Source organism: Nipponia nippon, unplaced genomic scaffold (genome assembly GCF_047370975.1).
Source record: "Nipponia nippon isolate SJK-2023a ecotype South Korea unplaced genomic scaffold, ASM4737097v1 scaffold_5, whole genome shotgun sequence".
Classification (NCBI taxonomy): Eukaryota; Metazoa; Chordata; class Aves; order Pelecaniformes; family Threskiornithidae; genus Nipponia; species Nipponia nippon.
This window is the reverse complement of record NW_028262369.1, coordinates 13,291,135-13,318,769: the sequence shown is the minus strand read 5'-3', so window position 1 is coordinate 13,318,769 and position 27,635 is coordinate 13,291,135. Positions and strand designations below refer to the sequence as shown.

The 27,635-nt window shown below is 39.2% G+C and overlaps 1 protein-coding gene across 6 annotated transcripts in view; it reads left to right on the top strand.

The window, feature by feature from the left end:
• Positions 1-27,635, top strand: part of MAD1L1 (mitotic arrest deficient 1 like 1) — a 385,042-nt gene that overhangs the window by 5,493 nt on the left and 351,914 nt on the right. For all 6 annotated transcript variants that reach the window (XM_087732706.1, XM_087732708.1, XM_087732710.1 and 3 more), the window contains exons 3-9: positions 173-313; positions 2,089-2,268; positions 3,688-3,812; positions 4,499-4,580; positions 5,812-5,942; positions 7,205-7,319; positions 8,274-8,335. In XM_087732706.1, the coding sequence (XP_087588832.1) occupies positions 173-313; positions 2,089-2,268; positions 3,688-3,812; positions 4,499-4,580; positions 5,812-5,942; positions 7,205-7,319; positions 8,274-8,335 (836 nt within the window). The remainder of the gene's footprint in view (positions 1-172; positions 314-2,088; positions 2,269-3,687; positions 3,813-4,498; positions 4,581-5,811; positions 5,943-7,204; positions 7,320-8,273; positions 8,336-27,635) is intronic.

Sequence of the window (27,635 nt, the reverse complement as noted above, 5' to 3'; positions counted from 1 at the left end):
CCCATCTGCAGCTAGTGTGAGAAGGCAAGTACCACAAACATTGTGATAGTTTCCTTGTAATTTGTAAAATGGCATGCAAGCGTCATCTGAATAGTACAGGGTGGGAGATAACGATACTGTTGCAGTGCTGTTAATGGTGTGTAATGTCCCTTTTCACACATGAACCGGCCAGTTGGAAGAACAAGCTGGGCAGATCCACTCCAAATCCCAGCTCCTGCAGGTGGAACGAGAGAAGATGCAGATGGAGCTTAGCCACAAACGAGCTCGCATTGAGCTAGAGAAGGCAGCTAATACCAATGCCAGAAACTATGAGGTAAGTATGACAGTTGCAGATGGCTTCATATCATAGGCCTAAGTCGGAACATAGGTGGTGCACCTGCGTTGGTGTTTTAGTTTGGGTCAGGGATATGCTCTTGAATTCTCACGTGCTGTGCTTTGGTCTGCAATGCTGTGTCTCAGAATGTGTATAGTGAACTTTTTTGGATGAAACTAAACTGAAAGATGCAGTCCAGGAGCAAGCCTAGTGTTCTCCAGCTGCTAATGGGCAGTCTGTCTTCAGAGCAAGACTTCAGCCAATCTGTAGTAAATGCTCCTGGAAGGCATTTACTGCATTTGCATTTACTGCAGATGTGGTGGTGGTGTGGGTGCCAAGTTCCCAGCACCAACTGTTTTGCTCTACAGATCCCCTCGCAGTGCATTGCACTAACTTGCTAATGTACACAAGAGTGTGAACGTCAAAGCCTTGTTTGGTTGACAAACTGATGTTCTCATCACTAGATTCTGTCAGTTTAGCACTGAATTGTCATGAGTAGCAATAACAAAAGGGATTTGTTATTGGTTTCTCCCAGAAGTATTTAAGCATTTTTCTCCCAGATGAATTTAAACTTTTGCTGGCACAATTGCCAGCATTTAGTTTGTGTGACTAATTAATTGGAATGACATCAGTGCCTGCCATGCACTGTCACACAAGAGAGCTTGCACTGATAAAACAGTGAGCCTTACTCGGGGACTAATAGTTTTTATTGGTTTCTGGTTTTATGCTTGTATATGTTTGCTTAACTACGTTACTGAAATAAGTAGTACATCTGTGGGTTTTGTAGGATAATGTATGCAGCTGATTATTTAAAAAGAAATCTTTAAGAAATAATAAACATGTTTTGTTCTATTTTACAAGGGTGCTGGCTGACAGATTTAGTGTGTAGTTGTGAAATAGTGAGTCAGTGACTAAATTCCTTGTTCGTCTGAAGTCAGGTGATGTGGGATTAGGCCACGAAGAGTTCAAACTGCAATGTAGCAGAGTCAGTCACAGAAAACCTTGAAATACTGGTACAAAAAAAAAAGGAGCAACACTAATCCAGCACCGTGGTAATCACCCTGCTCAGATTCTGTGGGTTTTTGAGTCATGTGGATAAAGGTTTTAGGAACCTCACATTGCTTTGCATAATCCTTGCTTACTATGTAAATCTGTGTGTTGATTTGCTTTGATTAGCAAAGCAATTTACTACACATTTTTTTCAATAAGTGTTAATCAATTTGTGGTGGGAATAAACTGAAATGGTGTATGAAAGGTTGTCAGAGTGCAAAAATATTTATAGCATTCATTAATAATACTGTGCATTTAAACCCTGTTTCTTTTCCATTAAGTAGCCTCATACAATTTCTAGAAGTTGCAGAGGAAAGTTTGACTTATTAACCCAACTGTTGGGATCTGAGTTGCTGAAAGTGAGTTTGCTGTGCATGGGTCAGCTTCAAATTGGAGCATCAAATGTTTTCATCTTTGATCCGCTGGAGAGTGTGCAGTGGAGCCATGTCTGTATTCTCATATTCATGTCTCAGTCTAAGAGGGCTGGAAGACTCTGTCTCTTAATTTTGTAGCTCAGTTGCCCTGGGTAGTTCCTTGACGTTGAGTTGCTGCTGGTAAGGTTTTTGCCCTTGCTAGTGCAAAGTTTGAAGCTATGGTCTGAGTAGCATTGCTTCACGATGATGCCTTGGTGACCACAGTAATGAGGAATGGAGACGGGAGAAATGAAAACAGCTTCGCCTTTGTGCTACTTTCTTATGTCTCTTTGCACTTTTCTTCTTTGCAAGCGAGAGGCTGACCGTAACCAGGAGCTGCTCACACGCATAAAGCAATATCAGGAAAGGGAAACAGAAGCTGAAAATAAACTGAAAGAACAAATGGAGATGAACAAATCCTATAAGAAGAGTATGGAGACAATGAGTAAGAAGCTGCAAGAGAAGGAGAGCAAATTAGCTGAAGCTAATGAAGTAAGAACAGAGTAATTTTTTAATTTGTTCATAGCTTCAGGTGACTTTGCAGTTCTTGTGAATTGAAAATACCCTTTCTGGTTTAAAAAAAATATATATAAAATTGGAATCACTGTGTTCATCATCTGGAAGTGGATAAACTCTGGTGGTGTGCGTCTTTGCTGTCAAAGTTTAGAACCTAACCAAGTCCAGACACAAGTGAGCAGGTCAGAAGATGTTGCTGTGTCAATTATGAATGAGAAGAGATTTCTTAGGCAAGTTGATATGGAGAAGGAGGAAAAAAAGTGCAAGGCAACATACAGTGTCTAGGTTTAGGCGTCGGGTTACATGACACTGAGTAAAGAAAGGGCAAATGATGAAGGAGATAAGATGGGAAGTAGGGGGAACCGTAGAGTGGATGAGACCAAAGTTATGTACAATGTATGTCTTCCTAAAGTGTCTTAAATGCTTGTGTGTTCCACTGTAGAATGAATGCTTGGATAATAATTTCAGTTCTTTTGGATGAACAGACCATCTTCTCAACCCTCAACCTTTTCAGATATCATTAGAATTAAGTTTAGCTAGTTAATTTGTAACTTTTCTGTTTAATTTGGTTTCCTACACCAGTTGTGAATCAACAACCACTAAGTCCTTAAGCCTTCCTCCTACCTAGGTGTCACTGGAAATGTATCTGTGATAAAGCAGGTAAACAGATTTAACATGCCATTTATCAGTGATTAAAAACAGGGAGACAGTGATGGCACGTGAGAGAAATGAAACCCACATATGAAATGTGTGCAGAAGTTCTATTTCTGTGTTCTTTTTATTTCCATATCCATCAGTATCAAGATGAGAACCCTACATGTTTCTCTGTCGAGGAAACACCCTACACATGTAGTGTCTTGAGATTTTTCTCTTGTTTCTCTGTTAAAGGGAGCTGAGTAGTGGCTATTTGAAACAAGCCTGTGAATTTTTCTTTAGAGTTAAGGTATTCAGAACAAAATTTTAAAAACCACTGGCCTCTACTTTTAAGGAAAGTGTAATACTTCTGGTATTTGGTTGAAGCAAAGCTAGACATTTTCAATTTTGAAACCCAAACAAAATATATTTGGAATGGTTGTGGGATAATTTTTTTACTTTAAAATATATATACTTGTGTTTTATGATCATCTAGCTTTGAAGCTTGATGTTTTTCATGCCAGTTTGAGGTCACCCACTTAGTAGGTAATGGAAATGACAATTTGGGTGACAGATGAAAGCAACTAAATGATTTTCTCTTGCCTTTATTTTTGAGGTGAGGTTTGCAAGAAGTGTGGGATTGTTTCTAGATTCAGTGTTTGTACTTTTTAGTTGGATATGATTTCTGTCTGTCATTATCTAGAATGTCCAGCTTGGAGAGTCATAGCCTTGTGTGTTTATTCTTTCTTTCCATTAATTCAGACAATCACTATATTAAAAGGGAAAATATCAGAGCTGCAATGGAATATAATGAATCAAGAGATGCAGATGACAAGCCAAGACTCTCAGAAGCAGGAACTGATGGAACAGCTGGATGTTCAACAAAAGTAAGCAGGGGATGAACAACTGTAGGGAGAAAAAGGCAAACAAAACTTCAGCCTTCTTCAGCTGTCATCACTCAGAAAACTTTCAACAGTGATTGATTTCTGCTCTTCAAAGGGGTGCTTTGATCTGGATGTGCAGGTTGTAACTGTTGTTTGAAACTAGCTCTGAGGTGCAATTTAATTGTACCTTGAGAAAAAAAAATACTTGAGCTTAAAATCTCAGTGATGTCTCATGTTCATGGTAGAGAGTTAACAGAAGGCACGTGGGTGGGAAAGGCTAATCTGAACTTTACAGGCTGAACAGAACAAAAATATCAAGCCTTAAATCATAGTTGAGGGGTAGTTGAAAGATATGAGCATGTTTTTTCCTTGCTTACTAAGTTCAACTCTTCAATTTCAAAGGTGCTGTTTATTTACTGTGAGTGTATACTTGTTGGTTCCAGAGATAAGGTGTCTTGATTTTTGGATATTTCTAAAGATGCATCTTTTTATTAAAATGAGTATTTTTGTCTCTAAATTAGAGGGAGATGGTATGAGTGCAAAACCGTGTGAGAGACAATCTTCTATAACAGTACCATATACCTTGTTATTGGTGTTTGAAAATGTTTGTCAGAGATATTTCTGCACGTAGGTTGTTTCTGGTATGTGATTCCTGGGTGCTAAATGCCTCTTGTGTCTACATTTAATAGAAAATGGCAAGAGGCTAGTCAGCAAATCCAGACATTGCAAGCAAGCCAATCCCTACTGGCAGAATATGAACAGAAGATTAAGGTAAGAAACTTTGTGGCCGACATAAAGCTTTAGTTTTTAATTTCTTGGAAGAACAGAGCAGTGTTTTTTTTAAAAAAATTACTGTTGCAGAAATAAAAGGTTATTTTGTCATATAAGAATCTGATCTGGTGGCCAGCAAGAGCTGAAGTTGGCTAAATTCAATTGGATGGACCAGGCTACCTACAATTAGCTGTAACGTGACATTCTTCACCTTTGCTATATCGATTGGGAAAAAAATCCACCCATGCTTTCTCTATAGAAAGGTGATTTATATTCTTATGCAGTGCTCTGGAGGAATGCTCTGTTTGATCTTGTGCCAGAGCACAAGTCTACCCTGCAAAAGATTGCTTCTAGAGCAATCTTTTTTCAAATGGTGGAGGATGAAGCTAGCAGCTACAGTTACTTTTCTGCTTCCTGGAAAATCCTTCCTCTGGAGTTGGGTTTAGCTCTTTTAGAAAGTGCAGTTTCTTGCAAAGCTTTCAAAACCACACTTAAATATCAGTATAAAGATGCTTTATACCCTTTCAAATTAACATGTAGGTTGGTGGGAATGTATCTTTTTCACTTGTCTTATTTTCCTGGGAGAGGTAGATGTGGAGGGTTACTTTGGTTTGAGCAGGTGCTGATAGTGGCGTTGCCTGTGGTTGCTGTAAAGCTACACTGAAAGCCAGCATCGTTGCCAGTTCTGTGATTGCAAGAAGAGATTTCCTTCATTGAAAGGAAAAGTCGGGAAACAGGATATCAGACTGCAATACAGCTCTAAATAAAGGTGTTGTGTTTTGGGGTTTTTTTGTTTTGTTTTTTTGTTTTGTTTTTTAGAAAAAGGGAACATTTACTATGATGCTAAACTGCATGGTTGTGTTTCTTTTCATTCCTAATTCTTGCAGGCTATCCAAGTGCCCCTCTTTACACTTCATTGATGAAGGGATAGAGGACAAGAAAATCACAGATTTGGTTTAGCCAATAGAGGATGGTCCTTTTAAGATTAGCAGAGATATTTTTTTGTTATGAACTTAGGGTAAACAGGTGTAGAGAAGAGGCCAGTCCAGCTGTTACAAGTGGAACAAGAGTCATCCCTACTTTGAGCAGTGGATTGGACCAGATGACCTACTGAGTTCCCTTCCAACTTCATTCGAGTCATTGATTCGAGTTGAAAAAGTACAGTGGAGAATTAGCTCTTATGAGTTCCAAGTTAATCATTGCTGTCCTCATGTCGTCCCATGTTTTCCAGGATCTGGAACAGAAGTTCTCCCAGCAGGAACATGATGCTCTAATTGTCAAGAACATGAAGGCAGAACTGGCCCGTTTCCCAAAAATGGAGCGGGAATTGCGCCAGCTCAGGGAGGAAAATGCCTACTTCAGGTGAAAGAAGGGTTCGGTTGTTGAGAGGTTATCTTGTGTTCTTCTGTACCCGCTACAATTGCGCTATATGCACTTTCAAATCCCTCTATTGGGCTTCCGTATGGGAAACCTTAGAAGGAAGTTTAAATATTTCATATAAATACTGCGTATGAATTGAGCAGTGTCGAAATGGTTACTAGATGAGAGGATTTGACAAGATCTGGGTAATCTTCCTGAACACAGTGAGAGCGTATTGATTGTTCTGGATGGTGATACCTATTTGTTAGAACAAAATTCAATGTTTAAAGATAGTGATGAACTCTATACAGGTTTGGGAAAGAAATCCCTGTAAAGAGAAGAGACAGCTGAACATTTCTGTAATAACTGGTTTTGCTTAGTTACCACTATTTTAAAGCCTGTTGTTCCAGCATAATGTTTGGCAAGTCTTTTGTTTAAATTTCTAAAGCACTCTGATACAGCCCTTAGTGGAGTAGACTTTCTGGGTTTTTGAAAAATTAAATTCCTGCGTACTATGAAATAACTTGCCTTAAAGAGAGAGAGAGAGACAGAGATACATGCACACACACGCACACGCTTTTTTTTTTTTAGAGTGAACTTAATTTCCATCTTTCGGTGCATCTTAAAAAAATAAAAAAGCTTAAATTGCATGAGTGATCTTGCCAGCTTTTTCTTATTCTAAAATTAAATAGTTTCCCTTGGCTTTGTTCTTGTTAATGTTTCATTATAATTTTAAATTGTTTATCTTGGAATCTTTTCTCATGCTTGTTTTTTGTGCTCAGAAACATGATATCAACAGATTAGAGGTAATTTTTTTTTTTTGTGAAACAGTTTTATCTCACCCTTGCTCACCTCTGTTAAAGTAAAACCAAGCAGTCTCTATGCTTGCTCAGTCATGACAGAGTACTCAAAAAGCCCAAGTGTCTACCACTTGCCGTGTTCCAACCCTGCATTCAGCCTGACTGAAGATCAGAGTTGGGAGTCTTGCTGCCCTTCCTGCTGTTTTGCCAATCAGTAAAGCAGATACAAAACTTCAGGTTGTTTGGACATAATGAGGATGGCACTTAGAGTAGAAAAAAATCAGGTCAATAAAGCTGTGTTTTCTTTGTAACAGTGGCTTTGCAGTGAAGGTTGTAGAAGTGAGTCAGTTGCATGTCATAATGTCTGTTCAGTGTCATTTGATTCCCTTGTAATTCCATGTGCATCTGGAAGTTTGTGAGAGTGAATTGAGTTGCATGGCTCCATTGTTTCTCTTTTCACCATAGGGAAATGAAAGAAAACAACGGGTTGCTTAAAGAGGAGGTAGAAGGTCTCCAAAGAAAACTGGAACGCTATGAGAAAGTCCAAGCACAGCTAGTGACCGTTGAATTGGAAAATGAGGTGAGGAGCTAGAAGTATTTGGTGGATGAGCAGAATAGGAGTTTCCTTTGTTGCCTGTTCTGTTTTTTAGGTTCTTCCTGTATTGTGTTAGTTGAGATACGGTAACCTGTTTTAATTAATGCATTTGAACCAGGCATTCCCAAACTTAAATGTCAGCATGAGGGGAGCTATGGCAATGAAGGTGAAAAAGGCGAAAGGATATCTACTGTTCAGATGGATATTTTCTGTAAAGAACTATCTCATCATAGTGTCTTTTTTGCCCTTGCTGTTTCTCTTTTACCTTTCTTTTGCTGGAAACGCTTTTTTTGGCATTAAGCTCTGCCCAGACATGGTGTTGCCTAACAAGCATGTGGTGAGAACCTTGATACACACTTGGATTACTGCCAGCGCTAGCAGGGCCAGAATGTGGTCTCAGATGAATAAAATTGTCTTGCTTCCATCCCACCCTGTATCAAGCATACAGTGAGTTGTCAAGAGATTAACCTGAATGTGTAAACCTGTTGATCTGCAGAACTATACTGGTGTCTGATCAGGTTTAGATAATACTGTCTGGTATTGACTGAAAATAAAAAGCTATGGGACGAACTGGAAGAGGAGAAATGGGCACTTCAACTGCTACAGGACTGGTGTTGAGGATACAACTTTTTTTCTCTGCTGCCAAGAGTGTAGTCTACCAAGGTCTAGTACAGTGATGGTAGCTCACGCGGTTAGATCATCTATAGTGCTGAAGTGCAACATGGATTTCGTGTGTCACAGAGCTGAGGTGACAGGGAAAATGTTTGTGAGGGCTGGAGAATGACAACCCAAAAGTGCTAGATAAGAAGGTAATGAAAGCCACAGGAGGAAGAGGAAAAACACTGAGTTTGAACGGAGAATTTTGAGAAAACTGTGTGGAAAATGAGCTATTAGAACATTTGTCTGTGTCTCTAATTCTTCTTTTGATCTCTACTTTAGAAACTTCTGGGAAAATTAAAAAGCTGGGAGAAACTGGACCAGAGCACTGGCTTGAATATCAGGTACGTGCTCACAGCTCTGGAGGGAGTTAAAACTTTTAAACCACTTTCCTTTTCTCTTAATCATCTGATCTCTGAAGTGTGTTGGTCATGCTTTCTTGCTCTCTCTTCTTTATGCGGAAGCTCTTCCAGTACTTTTTATTATGTTTGAGAAGAACCATAAGATACAAACTCTTATAAAGTATCTTTGGGAACTAACAAATGTTTTTCACCAAGTCAGCTTGGCCAATGTCTCTGGGGCCAAGGTTCAATTTTGAGTTCTTTGAACTTCTTGCATATAGCTACATTCATGTTTCGTTAGAGATTCTGCTAGCTTAATAAGCGAACTTTTAAGAATTTTACAGTATGTCCAGAGAAGAGGACAAATTGTTTAAATACGATTTTTTCAAAATCTGGATATCAAAATAAACTGCCAGATAGTGTTGTTGTGACATTTCTTCCCTAAAGCAGCTGAAGAACAGTTGTTAATTTAATTATTTTGTCTAGCAAGAGAAATGGAATAAACTGTTTCTTATAAAAGGGGGGTACCCCCCCAATGGTGTTTTGTAACACCAGCTAGTTTTTTGTGTGCTGTTACTTAAAAACTCTTTCTGACATCTGTAGCACTGAACCAGATTTTTTTACGGTCTCTTGAGTGCGTGTGGTATAAAGAGGGGCTGGAAATGGTGCATCTTCTGATCATTTTCTTCCACTGCAGAAGGTTTTCTGTGTAGCTATGATGCTTTTGCGTGTCATATGTTTCAGCACTGCTTTATTTTCTCTAAATATTTACCTTCTCGTTACGCTAGAAGGAGAGATGCTCCTTTGTAAATAACAATCTTGATACAAGCATTATAGTACAGATCACCTTTCATATTGGATCAAGGCCTGAGTGGCAACATGAACCGCAGAACCTAATTTTACCAATTGTTTCTTTATTCCATTCATTACATGTGCCCAGCAACAGAACTATGTCTGCACACTGCTGGGATTGTTTGGAAGTAGGCGTGTTTGGATATGCACGTATGGTTTGGGCACATTACTGCTTCATGTCAAAGATACTTGTGTTCAACTTGGGAAGGCCCCCTTAATTTTCTCAGTGTTTTCTGTTTAATGAGGATAATGAAGCTTTTTCTAGGGGCATGCTAGTAGGTAGCATGCTTGAGATTCTCTCCTGCATCTGCTGAGGATGCATACATTTAGATGAAGTTAGAATTGTGCTAAATCTCCTACGGGCAGGAATGGACAGAAATAGTATGAATCCTTTTCACAAAACCTGTTCTATCAGACAGTGGAGTAAAAGCTTTTTACTTACCCCAAGCTGTTAAAGGATTAATGAGGTAATTTCACAGTGGGAAATAAATGGAACCAAGTGATTCTGCCTGTTGAAGTCTAATAACTCCTTCATTTAAAATCAGAATATTCGCTGTAAAGTGTTAGCTTTTTGATTGGGCCGTATTGTTTAGTGCTATTAATGGTGCCTTCTCATACAGAAAAGGGAATTGCTCTTGAGAAAAATCATCTTTTGCATGCAATTGTAGCAAGTGGAACTGGATGATTTCCCCCTCCCTCTTTTTGCTGCTCAGACTTCTTACAGCATGAATTACGTTAATTTCTGGTCAGGGTTATAAAGATGATGAGAGATCATTGTCCTGGTTAGGTTTCTGGAATATGCTGTTGGTGAAAGTTTGAGAAGAGTTAATTGCCTATCTCATAGTAGAAGAAAATAGGAACAAGTTGGATGGTTGTCCCAAAGAGCCAGAGCAATGTGCTGTTTGCTAATAACTAGATAAGCAAGGGAAAAGGGAATGCATTAGGATTTCTCATGTTTTCTTATCACATTCTTCATTGGTACAGAGAATGTAAGGGAAGTGCATACAGCGTATGGTGTTTTAGGAGAGGATGGTTTTTCATTTCCTCCAGCACTTCCACAGGGCTCGTTTTGTGTCTGCTCTTGGTGGTTTCTCTTCACTGATTGCCTGGTCCCAGCAGACTTTTTGTCAGATTGGCTTATGATCAGATCTTCAAGTGTAATTTTATGTAATAATACTTGGAAAGGAGGTGCAGCACTTAGGAGTGTAGTGGTAATCCTACTGGTTTTAGTACTGGTCTCTTTTTGGTAACAATGAAAGAGATAAGTGTTTATAATGCTTCACCTTTTGGGGGTAAAACAATTTCATTAACTGTTTACTCAAAGTCTCATCTTACGTTTGCTAGTTCTGGATTCCACTTGTAAGCTCTTGGGTCTTCGTCTTCCTCTCATAAACTATGGAAACAAAGACAGCTTTAGCTCTAGAGCATGTTGGTGTGTTTGCATTGCTGTTGTGCAGTGCTCTTTCCAGAATTTGCCCTTGGAATTATGCCTGCCTTATACAAATGATATATAATATACTTGCAAGCTGCACAATACCCAGATAATAAAATAATGCACGCCATAGTTATGTATGGTTCATGTATACACATTATGAATCTACATAATCTTTTTTGTATTCAATTATACGTCCTTTTGATATCTTGATCTTCTTACTGCCTACTTGCTGGTATAGTTGGCTCTGTCTTTTATCATGGATGTAATTTTGTCTTGTAGGTCTTTTTTGTATGTTACTGTTATGCCGCTAGGGATTTTCATGTATTTGTCATGTGTTGCTCTGTCTGTTGACATTCCTGCTGTAGGATTTGGTTTCAACTGTAAAAGGAAAAAACACTAAATTTTGAAATTATTGCTTTGTGAGTAGAAAGTCTTATTTATTTTGGAGTTTACTCTCTTTGAGAAGGATATTCACGTATGTCTATTGTAGGACTTTGTTATTAGGAAAGAGTTGTGTTGAGAAAACAAGCTTCCTGTCTCTCCAGGATGTGCTGATGTAGTTTGTATTTCTTCAAAATCCAGTATTTGTGTAATTGAGTTGTTGACCATCTTCACTGAAGAACCATGTTAATCATGGCAGACTTGGTTGTTTTTTCAGAGTTGGGCTATTAGCTTAGAGATGTTTTCCAGATAGTTCCTTGAGTGCCATTAAACAACATGTATTTTAACAGAAAAATATTTCTGGAAGGTTGTGTGTGAGAGAAGGCAGGTGCTTTATCTGGATGACAGTGTGCAAAACTATCCAGGAGATGGCATCCTTTCTCCTACTGCTGGAGAAAACTGGTTTTCTGCTCCAGTCTGGCAGGCTGAGCCTGATGCAAAACCCATCATTTGGGCACCTTAAGAAGGGTCAGCTAGTCTAAGGAAAATTGTTCATTGTTGCTATCAAATCTTTTAAAATCTGTTTAATGCTACATGCATGTAATCACTGTCTTCTTGTCCAGTACTTAGGGTAGTAAATGGGTAGGAAAAAGATAGTGCATATTTCTCTAATGGCATATAGAGTAGAGTGTTTTTCCAACCAACCCTGTAAGCTTCATATTTACACCACACATTCTTCATTTTGTCTTGTTCAATAGGAGTTCTTCAAAGCCTGGTTCTTTTCTCCCCACCCCAAGCTTTAGAATTGCATCCTCTAGAGCAGCACTGTTACTGTTCTGACTTTCCCTTCTGCGGCATGTAGAAGATAGCCAAATAAAAAAAATGAGGGTTCTTGTTCTGTGAGCTTTTAATCTAAATAAGCCTTTTTTGCTGCTGCTTGTCTATGTTTGGCTGGTATTGCCTTTGTCCTCTAATGAATTAGACAGGTGATTTTGCTGTCCATAAATAGAGAGAGCCTGGAGTACAGAATGATGCAAAATGAGGTGCATCAGGTATGTTTTAGAGATAAGGCAGTTAGTAAGTCAGATACTGATGATACTGATAGTCATTGATAGCAGCTGAGAAGGGTTAATGCTAAATTTGTCTTTGTATTTATCCATAAGTGGAAGAAGACTGCAAGTTTTGAAAAGTTGAAGTTTTGCTGAGAAGTTATGCAAATTTGTGAAGGCTGACAGGTGGACCACAAGCAACAGCTTCAGAGGAGTTTTAGTCCAAGCATTTTATTTTTGAGAGAATAAATAGTAATGTGTGATGTGGGGTTTGCTGTTCTTTTTTTCTTTTTTGTTTATTTGGGTTTTTTTGTTTGGGGTTTTTAATTGGAAGTAGTGACTCTATGAAGTTTTTACATTTTCACCTGCTGGGCTCAAAGATCTTTGTATACACAGCAGCATTATTTTATATCAGTGATAGATTTTTAGATGTTAGAGTAATGAAGGATTGGAAGGTGATCAAATATATTGATAATGACCTATTTAAGTAGATGTGTCCTTTTTGGGGCACCATTTTCTGTTGCAGATAGTACTGTCAGCTCATGCTCAGTGTTTGTGTGTGAAGATAAAGCAAAATATTTTGTTCATATTAGTTTTCAGAATCATTTTCCTTTTTTCCATGCTCATCACAGGGAAGCAATGGAGAGAGCAGCTGTCCTTTTCTGAAGGGCATTGGAATACAGTATGGAAATTAAAGGTGAGGCTGACGTATCAGAAAGAAAAGTAGCGTGCTTGGACTCTTCTGCGTTGCTCAGAGGCTCCAGTCATGGTCTTGGATGTTCTTGAGTTGCCTCTAATTGCAGTTATATTGGAAGGCAGGTCTCAGCCCCCTGATGCCTACAGTGTAAGGCTGACCTGGAGGGACTCTTAGGCTTAATGACGCATGGGTTTGGAGAGTACCTATAGTCGTCCTTCAATTTGCAAGGGTAAATTTAGTTGGCTTCAGTGGTGATATTGCATTAAGCTGCTATAGCTCTTTTGTATGCTTGCTGTCCAGGCCTGTAAAGAGAAGTGCAGATTTGACAGGAATTCAGGCCAATGCTTAAGGACCATTTTCACTTAGTGGAGCCTGCCAGCTGCAGACAGCAGACACTGATCTGCTGACCTGTCGCCTAGAGCCAAAGAAGTGAACCTGTTAATGCTGACCTGGTTTTCTTTCTGAAACATCTGTGGGCTGGCTGGCTGACAAATCTTGGGGACTAGCTTCCTGCAATGTCTGAGACCAATTAAGAAGAGGAGATAGTGTGAATGTGTATGCATTTCCTCTCTAAGAAAGGGTTTAATTAAGTGGAAAGCATCTCTATTTAGTACAGTGGTTAGCACAGTTGTAATTTGTAATTACACAGGTGCTACACTCAGTACGGGAAGTCCTTCTATGCAGATTCTGCTTTTGGAGTTGGGGGGAAGGGAGGAGAGAGGGAGGGAAAAGGGAATCGGATTTCTTGATTCTGCATTTAGTGGTGGATTAGCGCTCTTTTTTTTCAGTGAATAGAAGAGAAGGGAGAATATTGGAGTTCTCTACTTTCCTTTTTGAATCTTGATTAACTATGCTTAGCTACTCTGCACTCTCTTCCATCTAAGGCATTGAATATCTTTGCAGTAGTGAATGAAGCTCATAATCTTCTCCTTTCTCACAAGGTAGTAATTTACCTTTCTCTGAATGTCCATTATGAATAAGTGGTTACTGGTTTAAAAAAAAAAAAAAAATCTGTTGACAGATATACAAAGCAGTGCATGCTGAAATAATTTGAATTGCTCATATGCGTTTCTGGATACTTAATTAACTGCAGCCAATCAAGGCAAGACTGGGGGTTACTGTTGCTAGTTCCAGTAATGCCATAATTCTGGCATGATCACTCCATAGTTGAGCAAATATTTTTATTGGAGTAGCCTATTGTAGCCCTCTGGTCTTTAGTCACTAAGCAAGAAATCGACCTAATTAAAAGTGTTTGCTGGCTGCTGTCTGTAACTGTACCCACTGACCTGAACTTAAGTGCTAATTTCTGTGTTTGGGGCGGTGAGGTGGTGGGTTTGTCTGGGTTGGCTAATGGTGGCTGCCTACTTTAGAGCTAATTCCTAATTGGAGAAGAAAATTAGAATTAGCATAGTAAGAGGATATTGAAACTTCATTTTGTACATCTAAGTTTTATGTAAATAATTGTAATTTATGATCTGTGAACATACTGAAAATTGCATGACTGCTGTTTACGAGATTCCCAGTGTAAAACAAGCTGTCTCATCACAGTGGGAATTCCCAGGGCACCAAAAAGGAAAATAAACACTGCAGAGGAGGAAACACTAATTAAAAAACCCCCCACAAACAAACAACAAAAACCAAAACAAAAAAAGAAGCTATGCTTATTAGAGAAACTTTTATAGTTATGAGGTCTCAGCTTACCTCATGGAAAGATTATCTGCTGTTGTCCTGTATAGACACAGTACTACATTTTACAGTTACTTCTAAGAGCTTAATTTTGTCATTAAAAAATTTGCTGTCCACTGAAGTTGCAGGTTTGATAGATGTTAAAGAATTCACTCTGTGAAGAGGACCAATGTATGCAGGTTGCTAATATTCCATAAAATCCCTCAAAATAGGGCTTTCTGCTGGCTTTTGCGCAAGGATTAACGTCGTGTGAATTTCTCTTGCGTAGTTCTGCCAGGACAAGTTAGTCTCAACTTAAAGCAGTTCTGCTATTCCTGTCACATGGGACTTCTGACTCAAGTGTCTGTGTGAAAATGTTCTGTTCCTACCTGGTACTTTATGGTTCTGTGAGCACTGCAGCTGAAAGAGGTGGTCCTCCATAGCAAAAAATAATCTAGAATGGAAAACAGCTTTCGGCCAGATCGGTTCCCTCATCAGGTTTACTGTGTGGGTGCATAAATACTTGTGCTGTTCCAAAGCATGGCAGAGGAAGTGCCAATGAGCAGCCAGGGTTGGAAGGGATGATGAGGATAATCATTGTGTTTATTTAGAAATAAAGGTTATGTGCTCAGTGTTTTTAGGACTTAGTATGTGTAAAAGATGAAAGCATTGCTTTAGAAGCATTTAAAATCTTGAGGGAGAAGTGCCTGCGAGGTAGAAGTTTCAAGAGAAAACTAATTGTGGTTGTCTTTACAATGATTGCATGTGTACTGAAGCCACCAGTCTTTACATAGAGGAGTCTTGGAGGAAGCTGTCACCTATTGAATGTGACATGCAGCATATGCTGGAGTATTGCTCCAAGCTCTTCTGTTCTTCGTTACCCTGTTATCTTATGTTAAAATGTACATTATTCTTCACTTTCCGCAGTGCCTTAGGTTTTAGCTTTCCTTGACAGAATGCTTTTTGTGCATGTGCGTGGTGGGGAGAAAATGTTCCTTTGTCATCTCAAAATCTGAAGCTCCAGTTTTCAGAGTAGTCAGAATGCAGTTTTGGGAGACTTTAGGCCACGTCTGGGTATTGGAAGGGTGTAATGTATTTAAATGTGATGTTTGGAAGCCTGATGTCAAATCTGTGCTTTAGCCAGAGTTTAGTCTTCTCCCATTCTCATCGTGTTGATCCCCTTAATTTTAATACGGCAACCATCTGCGCCTCTTTTCATAGATTTCTTAAATCTTTTTCTTTCTGTTCCTGACAGTACCTTACTGAAATGCTGGGCAGAGCTTCCTGCCATATTTTCCTATCTGATATTAATTTTCTCCAAAACTGCTGTACTTATCTCTGATGTTCAAAAATATTAGTGTTCTTTCTCCTTTGCCATTAATCCTTTTATTTCCATTTGAATATATCAGAGTAATAAGTCTTGAGGTTAAAGGAAAGATAGGAAGAGTGTAAAACATAATGGATGAGCACCTGACATCTAGGCAGACTGAGGCTGTAATGTATGATCACAGAATCAGAGTAAGAAGTAAGCAAGCTCACATCAAAAATATGTCTGTCCTTGCTTTGCATTTCAAAGCTCTGGGAACAGTTAAAGAAACTGTCTTTCCAGGATCAGAGATCTAGCATTCTGGAGATGGGGAAAACTATTGAACAATAGCTTAGCACACTATCCATCGTCTTTGTTGAAGAATAATTTGAGGAACTTTAGTAGTTCGCCTACAGGAACTGTATGGAGAATACTGAAATCAAAGAAAAGATGGACGATTCTTACTAGGGGAATAAGAACTTTATTTTGGAAGTGAATATGCCAATGGACCCTTTTTTTACTGGAAAATATCACTTCTTTTTCCATCGACTCTTTATCAGAATATAGAGCGTTGTCCCAGCTTGAATATAGGGTGCATTTCCCAAACCAATAAAGTTAAGGCTCTTTTTCCACTGGGAACAGGAGTGGGTTTAGAAACGTGTGTATGTGTTGTCTTCTGCGTAGCAGATGATTCATTTGCCATGGGGGACTCCCCAGGCAGACACTTCATTTTGTGTTGCTGCCATATTTCTTGCAAGGAGTGTTTGAGATGCTGTTGAAAAACAGTTGGGTAAAAGTAGCTTGCTTGCTTCCAGCATGTAGTGACCCATGTTATGTGCAAATGGCTTGAACTTAAGCGCTCACTCTGCTGTGAAGGAGAAGCTTTCAAAAATACAGACACTTTTTATAGAAAGCCACTTTCCTTACATTAAGCAGTCCTGTTTGTCTTAAAGTGAAATTATCATTTAAATAGCAGAGACTAATCAGCAAGGGAATGGTTTGCTACTGTTAGAGAGCTCAAATGCTCATGCTTGAATTTTATTCAACCTCTCATTTGGTCATTTCTACAGACCCAATAACCACTATAATCTCTAGCTCATTTTTAATTTTACCTTTCCATTTCCATTTTAGCATCTTTCAGTTCTAATTTTTCTGCTGGGGCTGTCAACGTGCTGTGCCTTCCCTCTGCCTTGGATGTGTAGTGTATTATACCTCATTTATCCCCAAAGTTTTGTCTTTGTAGGCAAAGTTTTAAACAAAAGTGTAAAAGTGGATCCTGTACATGCTTATTGAGGATGATTTTGTTTTAGGGTAGCAATGCCTTTTTCGGAACCCTTCTCAAAATGCACAGGCCTTTTCTAAGTAGAAGCAAACCAAAATGCTTCAGTAAGTATTCATACTCTTGTATTGTGCTACTCCCTTGTACTAGTGGGCATGGCCTTTCTCTACAGGGCACGGAATCTACCTTCTTCATTGGATCAAGGAGTACCAAGACGGATTGTGCCAGACTAACATAACAGCTTTCTTTGTCTGGAGAATTGATTATCTTATAAAATAAAACACAATAGATCTTATTTATTTGAACTTCACTGAAACATTTGATCAAAAGAGGCACATGGGAAAGTATAAACCATGCGGGAGAAGACGGAAAGTAATAGAAAAATTGTAGAGTGTATGCACAAGGAATTGTTTAAGCAGGGATAGATTTAGTATTGTTGAAAGGAAAATGTGAGGATAAGTAGAATTCCTCGAAGATTAGCCTTAGGATCTGCTTTATGTAGTATTTCTATTAATGGGTTTGGTGCAAAAATTTGGTGTGTGCTGATAAAACTTGGTTAATGATGCCAAGTTCAGAGGATTCATAAATACACAAAAGCTGGATATGCAGAACTGAGTGACCCTAAGGATTAGGGTAAAGAAGTGAGACAAAATTCAGTGAAACAAAACATGAGGCTCCACGGAATTGGGAGCTGAATACAAACTGCATTTGTAAAATGTGGCACATGCAGTGGAAAGGACTAGAAGGGCTGTGTACTTGTTTACAACAGGATGGCTGTTAATTCTCACACATAGGATGCACCAGGAGAAAAACTCCCATGGAGGTGGAAGTGTTCAAGTGCCTCTGTAGATGGCCTGGGAGACGCTTCTCAGAGTTCTGGTCACCCACTGTGGAGGAAGATAGTGGGAACTAATGCAGAAAAGGCTTGCTGGTAGGAGCCTGGGAGCCACCTGAACCAGTGGTGAATGGAAGGACTGGCTGCCTCTAGCAAAGGCTGGCATGAGATGTAATTGCTGCCAAGAAATACATGGATGGAGGGGAAGAGAAAGAAAGGGGATCAATACCAGTGAGAAAAAGTCTGTACTAAAGACTAGCATTGTCATGTAAATCAAATCACTGAAACCCTGCCATGAATACAACTAGAAGGAGGTTCTAACTTTTAGAAAGACTAAGTTCTGAATGCAGCCTCCAGTGGAGTCCAAGTACACACATTACTGCTTCTGAGTTGAAGCTCCAGAAGGTTATGTAAGTGATGACTCGAGTGTATAATAGCAAAGGACTAGACAGGACCTAAACTAAAAGATCCTTTTCAGTCCCACTTTTATGTGAATGCATATGTACTAATCCGTAAGCAAGGGAATGACCTCAAGAATGAGAAGTGTGGAACAGTATATTTTATTTCGGAATTGCAGGCGTAGTTTAATACCAGGATTCTGGAAACTGCAGTTGGGAAAGAGGCAGGGGGGAGGGGAGGATTAGTGAGTAAAAGCAGACCTTGCCCATCTTTTTGTCCGCACAGAACAACAGCTGTGGACAGGGACCTGAAGTGTGAGAACAGCTGACCTTTGTTCATGTTGAGAAATAAGCAGTTTGCTGAAAAATGCGCTGAAATATTAAGAAGCGTTTACCTGCTAGTGTAGATAAGACTAAAATATGATTTGTATCATCTGGGAAGCTTTTCTGAGCCTATTTGAGGCAGGTTATTGTGATGGCGTTTTGAAAATTATTCACTCCTGGTTAGTGCTTAACCTCATCAATGCCTAGAGCAAGGATTCATACTTCTGGTGGTAGCTAGGAAGGTGCTACTTCAATTGTTTGTCTTTGGTTTGTCATCAGTGCAGGGGGGAGTTCTGTACCGGATCAGCCAGGAAAGGTCTAATTTTCAGTTTTAATTGTTCTTAATAGGGTAGCTAGCGTAGCACCATGAACATGGGGTGGGAGAAAGTTGAAAATGTATGAACATTAAACTGTTTCAGTTTTTTAGCATCTTTAAAATGCTCCTCGCTCTGACAAGCTAGCTTAAATGCCTTGTGATATTATTATGTAAGCCTTGTCCTTAAGCTTCAGTCTTTCCTCCCGTGGGACCTCTTTGCCAGTGAATATTTTTGACCAAAGCACGTCTTTACCTGGGCTATATTCTCTTTCCTCACAAGCTACGTTATTAAAGGGAATATGCTTGTAAATATATATTTGTGCATGCATTGTTTGAAGAGAAGAAATTAATGTGGCTTGTAGTAGCAAATGCACTGCACAATATTTTCAAACATTTCTTAAAGGGCATAGTGAACTTGAAATGTTAGTGAGTTAAGATTAATGTGATAAATGCCTCAAGGTTCTTTTGAACTAGCTGTGATTATGTAAGTGTTGTTTGTTATTTTAAAATAACTTACAGCACAGAAATTGCCATGTTGGATTGGATTGTTTACTAATCCATCTCTGGTCCAGGGTCAGAGACAATGGTATCCTGGTCTCGATAGGAAAATCCAGAGTAACGTGCAAGACACAAAGCAGACTTCTAGAATGAAAGCTTGTTAACTCTCAGCATGGATTTTACTTAAGCATAAAGAATTTTATTTAGTCCCCCACCTTTTTAAAAGTAAAAACTCCTGCAAATAGGAGATATTATGCATAGAATAAATAGAAAAATGTTTTGCTTTGATACTCTTTCAGTTATAATCCTTCTTATTTGAAACTATATGCAACAAAGTTGTAAAGCATTAGAAGTGAGATTCTTAAACTGCTGCAGTTTCTATAAATGATGCCTTTTTATCTTGCAGTTCTGTTTGAGGAGACAAAATAAAAAGTATTTTTTGTCTTAACCTTGTGATTTCATTTTTACTGTGTGGCTGCTCCTTCCTCTATGTACTGTGCTACTATGCTGTTAAGCATGTTACGCAGGTTTGTTGGTGTGTTTCTCTCTTCTCCCTGAACTGATGAGGGAGAACTGTAAGCTAGAAAGTACAGCCTGAAGTGAGCTGCCTGAATGAGAGCAGACACTGCACCAGGCTGTCAAGAGAATTGGGCCTGTGATAACTGGCCAGATTCCCATTTTGAAAGCAAAGATGGGAGGTGTTGGGGGCTGAGTGGATCCCTGTGTTTAGTGAACACCTGGAATCTGGAGGTTATTTTCAAAGTGCTGACCTGAACAGCTGAAATAAGAGCTCAGGGCTCCTGTCTTCAAATGAAGCTTTCTGTGCAGTGAGAATAGCTTGCAGAAAATGGAGCGAGGCCTTTTCAGCAGAAAGAAGATAAAACATGCCCAACTATTCTGTGTAGCCAAGGCAGTTAAGAGGTGGAGGTGTATGGAACCTTCTTTCCCTCCCTGCCACTGATGTAAAATGCAAAGCTTATTTAAAAAAAATATTTTTTTTTTCTCCTAGTGGCTGCTGATGCACAGAAATGTGTTCTGCACTTATTTTGCTCATCACCTGGCAGCAAAGAGTTTCTTGTAATGAAGTCATGTCTGTTGCAGAATGTCATTCTTGTAAGAGGATGATACATTTTGGAATAGCGTGTTAGAAACCTCTGCACATTGAAGCAGCTCTCAACTTTTACAGTTTCTTATTATAAACGGAAATAGGATCTGTCAAAGAGCCTGACCTTCCAACATCAGTACAGTTTTGGCTTTTCTAGAAATGTATTTACATGAAATTGTGAGCATCTCTCCTTTTCTAGTACCGCTTTGACTCAATCCTTACCTGCTCCCTTTCTCTACGTTATTCTCAACTCTCTTGTCAGCAAAGTTAACAATTGCTAGGCCTCATTGTGGGGAGCAATGGGCAACTATTGCAAGAACCATTTTCTAGCACAAGTTGTTCTTGCTGGAATTGCTTTTGAATTCTCATTACTTGTTTAAACTCTCTTCCAGAGATACTCTGATATGAACAGTGTAGTGAAAGGAAGATCAATCATTTGGATAGGAAGATATATGAAATTCTGGATTTTCCTGAGTTATACCCTGCTGACCAAGTTAACTTCTTTTCTGTTTTAATGAAACAATCATTCTCTTTCTGTGGTACAGGTGAAGCTGTTCAATGAGGGCTTGAAATCCTACTAAGTTTTCTTAGAAAGACGGAAATAGGGTATATGGCTTTGACTGAGAATGCGTTCAGTATCAGTATGCTCAATTAGAGAAGTCAGCTGTTCATCAGTTAGTTAGCTTGGACAGCTTTCGGTGACACTTCATGGCTCTGCTATTGGCTCGGTTCAGAAGATGATGCTTCAACCTAGTTATGAAGTGTTTTTACTCAGTTTTGCTAGTACATTTGCAAATAACATTTCTGACTGTATGCTCTTTGTATTCCCAGAGTTAAAGCTTTGGGACTTCAGGTGGTTTTCTGCAAATTTAGCAGCCAAGGTTGATGGCATCAAGCCTATTTTGTGACAAGCCTTTCATTTAGGTCTGATGGTTTCCAGTGTGACTTTGGCAAAGACATCATCTGCCTTCTGGATAGCTGGCCCACTTGTCAAGGTGACAGAACACCTATCAGCTCGCTTGTCTGCAGGTAGCTGGCACGGAGAAATGCAATTGGCACTTTGTAATAACTGATATATTTGGAAGGCTGGCAGAGAGGAAGAGTGCAAAAGTGCTCTGAATTTGTGTGTTTGTGGGGTTTTTTGTTTGTTTGTTTGTTCCCCCCCCCCCCCCAATTGGGTAGACATAGGTTTTGGAAAATGTGTGCGCTCCTGTCTATATGGCTTATGATAGCTGCTAAAGATAAACATGCTATTTCTCAATGTCAGTCTTTTGACTGTAGTTAGATATTTAAAATAGCTTTTTTCTAAAATATTTGTCTGTTTCTTGTATCCTCTACTGTTCTTTTCAACAATGGTGTGTCTAGGTCAGTAGAGTTTCATAGAATCATAGAATACCAGGTTGGAAGGGACCTCAAGGATCATCTGGTCCAACCTTTCATGGCAAAAGCACCGTCTAGACAAGATGGCCCAGCACTCTGTCCAGCCAAATCTTAAAAGTGTCCAGTGTTGGGGAAAAGTTCGGAGGATACAAATTAAACCCTTAACTTTGCTTTAGAGCCAGCCATTCTGTTTTATGTTTTCATGATGTGTGTTGGTTAAGTATTTGCCAGAAGTGACTTTCATGGACAGTCTCTAACACCATATGATGTTAGTTTAAGTGTCAGACAAATCTGGTAATATGCAGTGTGAAAAGAACTACACTTTTTGTGTCTAAGATCGTAAGGGCTACAAAATATTTGTTTGGCCCTTCAGAACTGAAACATCAAAAGGACAGTTACCAAAGTTTTAGCATCCGTATCAGTCCATGGCTTTTGTTAGGGAGAATGGGATGCTTTTGGTATTAAGTTGGGATTCAGATCTATGGTGTAGGGACTAAATCACTACATGGAATCTGATGAAATTGTATCTGACAAGAATCTTGCTGATGGCCTCAAATTGCACGTGGGTTTTCGTAGTTTTAAGGAGCTGTCTCTCACTAGGTTGTTTCTTAGCCTTTTCTGTGCTTGATAATTTGGAATCATTAGGTTTGTATATGCTGTCCCCTGCGTTTTCCATCCTTGCTGTGCTAGGGGAGTTTAAGGGACTTAGCTGAAAGGAGAAGGAAGTAACTGCCTTCTCCTCCTCCACAACTGCTGGGTTTGTCAGGCAGCTTGAGGGTCCAGGTTGTCTTGCTGTTGTGGAAGAGCTGCAGTTCCCTTCTGCCTGAACAATAAGCTTTGTATCTGTTTGTACAGTAATGAACTGCTTTTGTTTCCTTCAGAAACGTGCTCTGCTGTCTGGAGCGTTTCCATTTACAGACAACCCTTGCCAAATTAATTTTATTTAATTATCTCCCAGGGCTAAGCTTGAATACATTTTGTGTTAAACTCACCGTTTCTCCCTCTTCTGAACGAAATGGACTTAATATCCTTGTTAAAAATCTGATTAAAACTAAAATTGAGTTTTTTGAAGTCTGATTATCCCATGAAATGGAATTTTTAAACCTAATTATGAATGGATTTGCATACATTTTTAGCACCATTGAAAAGAAAGTTGAAATAAATTTATTAATGAAATCCTCTTCTGCTGTCTCTTTGGGCCATGACAATTGCTGGAGAGTGAGGGAGGAGGAGGGAAGGCAAGAGCAAAAACCCTCCCTCTTCTGAAATATACCCTCTCTCCCCTCAAATTAATTCCAGAGCTGGTTTGACCCTGTCTCATTTTTATTCCTCTCTGCCACCCAGCCCAATTTAGGTAATTGATGGCCTTTCAGAGGGTAACTACACAGTTGAGCTGGTTTCATGTATTTAAAGCCTTTGTGCTTTCTGAAGGGAGAATGTGGGGGGGCAACATTTGTTTCAACTATTATGTTCTTCCCCCTCTTTTCTGAGGTAGCCCTGATACAAAATCAATAGGCAGCTCTTGTTTCTCCTTTCTGAGAAGCTGCATGTTTGAGAATTTATTTTAAGCCTGATAAAAAATGGATAGTTTTATAGACCGTGGTGAATGTGCACATGGGATTTGTGATTGTTTATGTGCTTCCCTGGGCTTGAAGCAAAAAGTTTCTTTGTAGGACATATTTGAATCACTCATTACAGTAATTGTGCCCATTCCCTTGGGATTTTGGAAGTGGTCCTCTATGGAAAAAGGAGTGCCAGTGGAGGATGTATCTGCTTGTCTGACTCCAGCTTTTTGAAGCAGGTGCAGAGGGCAGCAAGATGCCTATGCAGAGAGATATTGGTTTCACATGGAGGCTCGTACTGTTGAACCTTTCTGTATGTTTCTCGCGCTGATTGAAAAGTTAATCTCCTTACATGAAAGGTAGAACTTAAAGAAGTGGCTTCTTTTTTTTTTTTTTTTTTTTTTTGGCCAGTCATACTCTTACTCAGGGTTACAAAAAGCTCTTTGCACTGCATAACCATTAGTTACAAAATTTTAGGGGTGTCTTCTCTCTGTCATGTGCTGTGTGCAGGTTTTTTTTTTTTTCTTGTCAAAAGATTATAGTAAATGTGGTAGAAAAAAGGTGTTTTGGCCATTCAGAAATCCTGGACTTAATACGTGACTCTGCAAAGAGTAAATGCTCAGCATGTGGCCAAGTGTTCTGTAAGCATTTGCAAAGTTACTTTTGAGCAGAGGGACTTGTTTTCCATATGCCTTTGTGTTTTCATTTTAATCCTGTCTTTGCAAAGGTTAAGTACGAAATACAGCGGAGGTATCGAGTTCTACAAGAAATGCGTAATTCTGGCACTGTTTCTTTGAGATACTTCTGAAGTGGGGAGTTTTAGGAGGGAAGCTGTGGTTCAGCAGAGGAAGGAGGATTGAGCAGAGATTGGAGAATGCTTTTAGCTGGCAAATGCTCAACTTATAAACCAGAATGGTTGAAGTAAATTACAAATTTTCTTCGTAACATAACAGGAGAACTTGGGAATTCAGGCAAGCTTAGGAGGAAAGAAGCTAACTGAGGTAGCTCTATACCAGTGACTTTAATTTAGTTTTGTAGTTTAATGGCTGTGGCTTTCATTTGTGCTTGGTCACTGAAACTGTTGTCCAAAGTAGATGCCTTTAGCATCAGAGTTATAGAATACTTATTGTATAAATAGGACTTCCATTTACACTTAGATTATAAATGCTTTGCAGTATCTTCCCAATCAAGCTCAAGTGGAATCTGAGTAGCTAGGAATGTCTGATGCACCCTTCCTCAAGTGCGGATCTGTTGTACAAAACTGTAGTCGCACCAGCAATGAGCAGAATCAGGAAGCTGCAGGTCCTGGAGGAGCTAGGAGGACATCGCCAGTGGGGCAAACATTGTGAAGACTGCTACAAGGGTGGTTTTTAACTCTTTCTTGTTGTTTGGTTGGTTCTGTACCGTCCATTCACCAAAGAAAAGGTAATTGGTTTTGGGTAGTCCTGTACGCTGTATCATACAGCGTGATGAAATAAGATCTTGAAGATAAATGTGCATGCAAGGAAGGATGAGACAGTGGTGTGAAACAGGGATGTTTGTTTCTTTTAATGGAGAGAATAGGTAGCTATTTCTCTTCCGTGAATACATTTCAAATTTTAAAAACTGTTTATCGTCTAATTTTATTAGTGCCTCCCCGAGTAGCTTCAGGCATTGAAAGTGACTAAAACTTGATGACAGCAGTAAGCCAAGATGGTGTCAAAGTGCTTGTGACACCAATCCAGTCCTTATCTTAATCCCAGTCACAGGAGCCTGTGGCAAAGACATAGGGAAGTCCGTAATTGCTTTTGGCTGCTCTGAACCCTGTGCTTGATGCAGGCAGCTGAGCTGATGTACTGGTTTTTGAGAGCAAGCTGGCAAAAGGAGAACAGTAATTGCTGAAATGCCACTGTTTACATCTTTAATGCGATTACACTATAGCAGTTCCACTTTCTACGAACAAGTCTTAAAGTCTGCTTCTGTTTCCTTCTGACATGAATTATTCATTATTTATGGATGATGGTGATTGGGGTTTGGCTTTCACAGGCAGGTTTATTATATCCACTTAGCTCTGACTGCTTTGGCATGCTCTAAGACTCAGTGATTTTCCCAGCATTTGTTCTTTATGTTCATCATTCTTCTTGATGTTAAAACTTTCAGAGTATGTAATTCAACTCGAGTTTTGGGAATGAGAGACCGAGGGGGTGGGGTGAGATTTTTTCTTTTGTGGGAAGCATAGGAAGAGCTTTTTATTTAAATCTGTGCTTATTGCCAAGGCTGAGGGCAACTGTTTTATTGTCACAGTGTCACAGGACTTGGATATGAGGTGCTTTATATGTGCGGCTTGGGAGATTTGGATGTTAAGGAAAGAAAGCAGAGTTTCAAAATGAGGTGGGATTGATGTGCTCTGCCCTTGAGGGAGAGTGGTTCTGAAGGATGATGAGATTGGGATTTTGTACTGTCTTTCTGTAATACCGAGGTGCTGGCACCACTGTGGCAACAGTGACGCTATTTGGGTTCTTCTGTTCTAACAGCTTGTGTCATCTGGTTTGTATTGGGACTGCAGTGTTTAGGTCTTGGTAGGTCTCATGTTTGTTAGTAGATGCCTAGAGCTGATGTGGTAATGGGCTTCCATAAAACGTTCAGTCTGAAATGTTATTTGTCCTTCACTTTGAATATTAAATTTTTAGAAACTTAAAAAAAAAAAAAAAGTATGAGAGAGAATTACTGCATTTGTTTAAAGTTCTGAAAGCTTTTTTTAGCTAAACAGTTCAAAGAGCGCATCTCACTAATCAGAGGAATATTTTTGTGTCCCTGGGGTGGTCACAGTGTTTTAATTGGAACTCAGGCTGCTTTGAAGTCCTTTTTAATCCTCCCTGAGCTGGGGGAGAGGGTTTGAAGGCAGCACTGTAAATCTGAAATTTCTTCATTTTATTTACAGGTGCCTGGGGACGCGTGTAATTCGTTTTCCTGAAGCTAAGCTCACTTGCCAGCTTGTGGACAGCTGAGTGAGAAATGTGCTTCATTAAGTGGGGAGGCCTGAGACAGATGGTGGGGGGTTATAGATAGTGAGCTCACGTGCTTATGGATTTGTTAAAACCAGTAACTGAGCAACAGGCTCTGAATGGTAAATGAACTCAGTGGGAAATGAGGTGATAGCTAAACGTGAAGCTAGACTAAGCAAAAAGCTAGGATTTAAACTTGTGTTTTAGGATTAATTTATTAGTATGGCACTCAAAAATAGTGTTGCATACTGATATTTGGTTGCTTTACAAGTTAAGAAACAAATGATTTAGGGTACAGCTCTTATGGTTGATAGCTTCAATCATACTTTAAATCAATATGGGGTTAAATTTTCTTACATTGGAGTTGAATTACAGAGTTTTTTAGGTGTCCCTAGTCAGATTGCTTAAGCTTGTTGCGCCTCGGATTCTAAAATTAAGGCTGTGCTTTGGTCTGGTGTCTAGAGAAATCTAGTCTTACGCCGAGTGTATTACACACTTGATGTATCCACCATGAATGGAGCCTCAGTGGTAGCTGCTGCCTTTTGTGCTGTCTTAATACAAATAACTTGTAGGAATATGCTGCTACTGACAACGCAGGCATTTTCCTTAGGCATTTTCTACTTCACTTGTTCCACTATTGGTTTTCATGATAAATATAATGATTTATCAGCCGTGTGTTTTCTGTACTTCAATAAGGTTTTTAACCTCCCACATTCGCTGAAACTAGGATGTTTCACCTTCTGCTTCCACCAGAGGTGAGACATCTGCTGTGAAAAGCTTTCAAATAATCTTTGCTTGAGTTTGCATAGTTTTTAATTAATCGAAGCAACAGGCTTAACCTCAATTTTCTGTCTGAAAGAATAACTTACTATTCCAGCTGAACATATAAGCAGTATGCTTTTCATTCTTTCTAAAATTGTCATCATAAATTTACCTGTGACTGATGTTATTGGACGATATTGAAAAAACCAACAGTTAAAATAACTTTTACTGTAGCTTAAAGTTGCAGTTTAAAGTGGCCGTTCCTGCTGTGAGATTGAAGAGGTATGTGATTGTAATCAGAAGTAAATAATATATGGGATGTCAAATGACTTTTATATAAAAGTAGCTGAAAATATGGTCTAGACTCTCACAAGGACATGTAGGCAGTCATTAATAGTATTTCCTCTTGCTCAAGATTAGGAATTTTGTGTTACTGCTGGCTAATATTTTCAGCTGATAAGAGTCTGGGAAAACA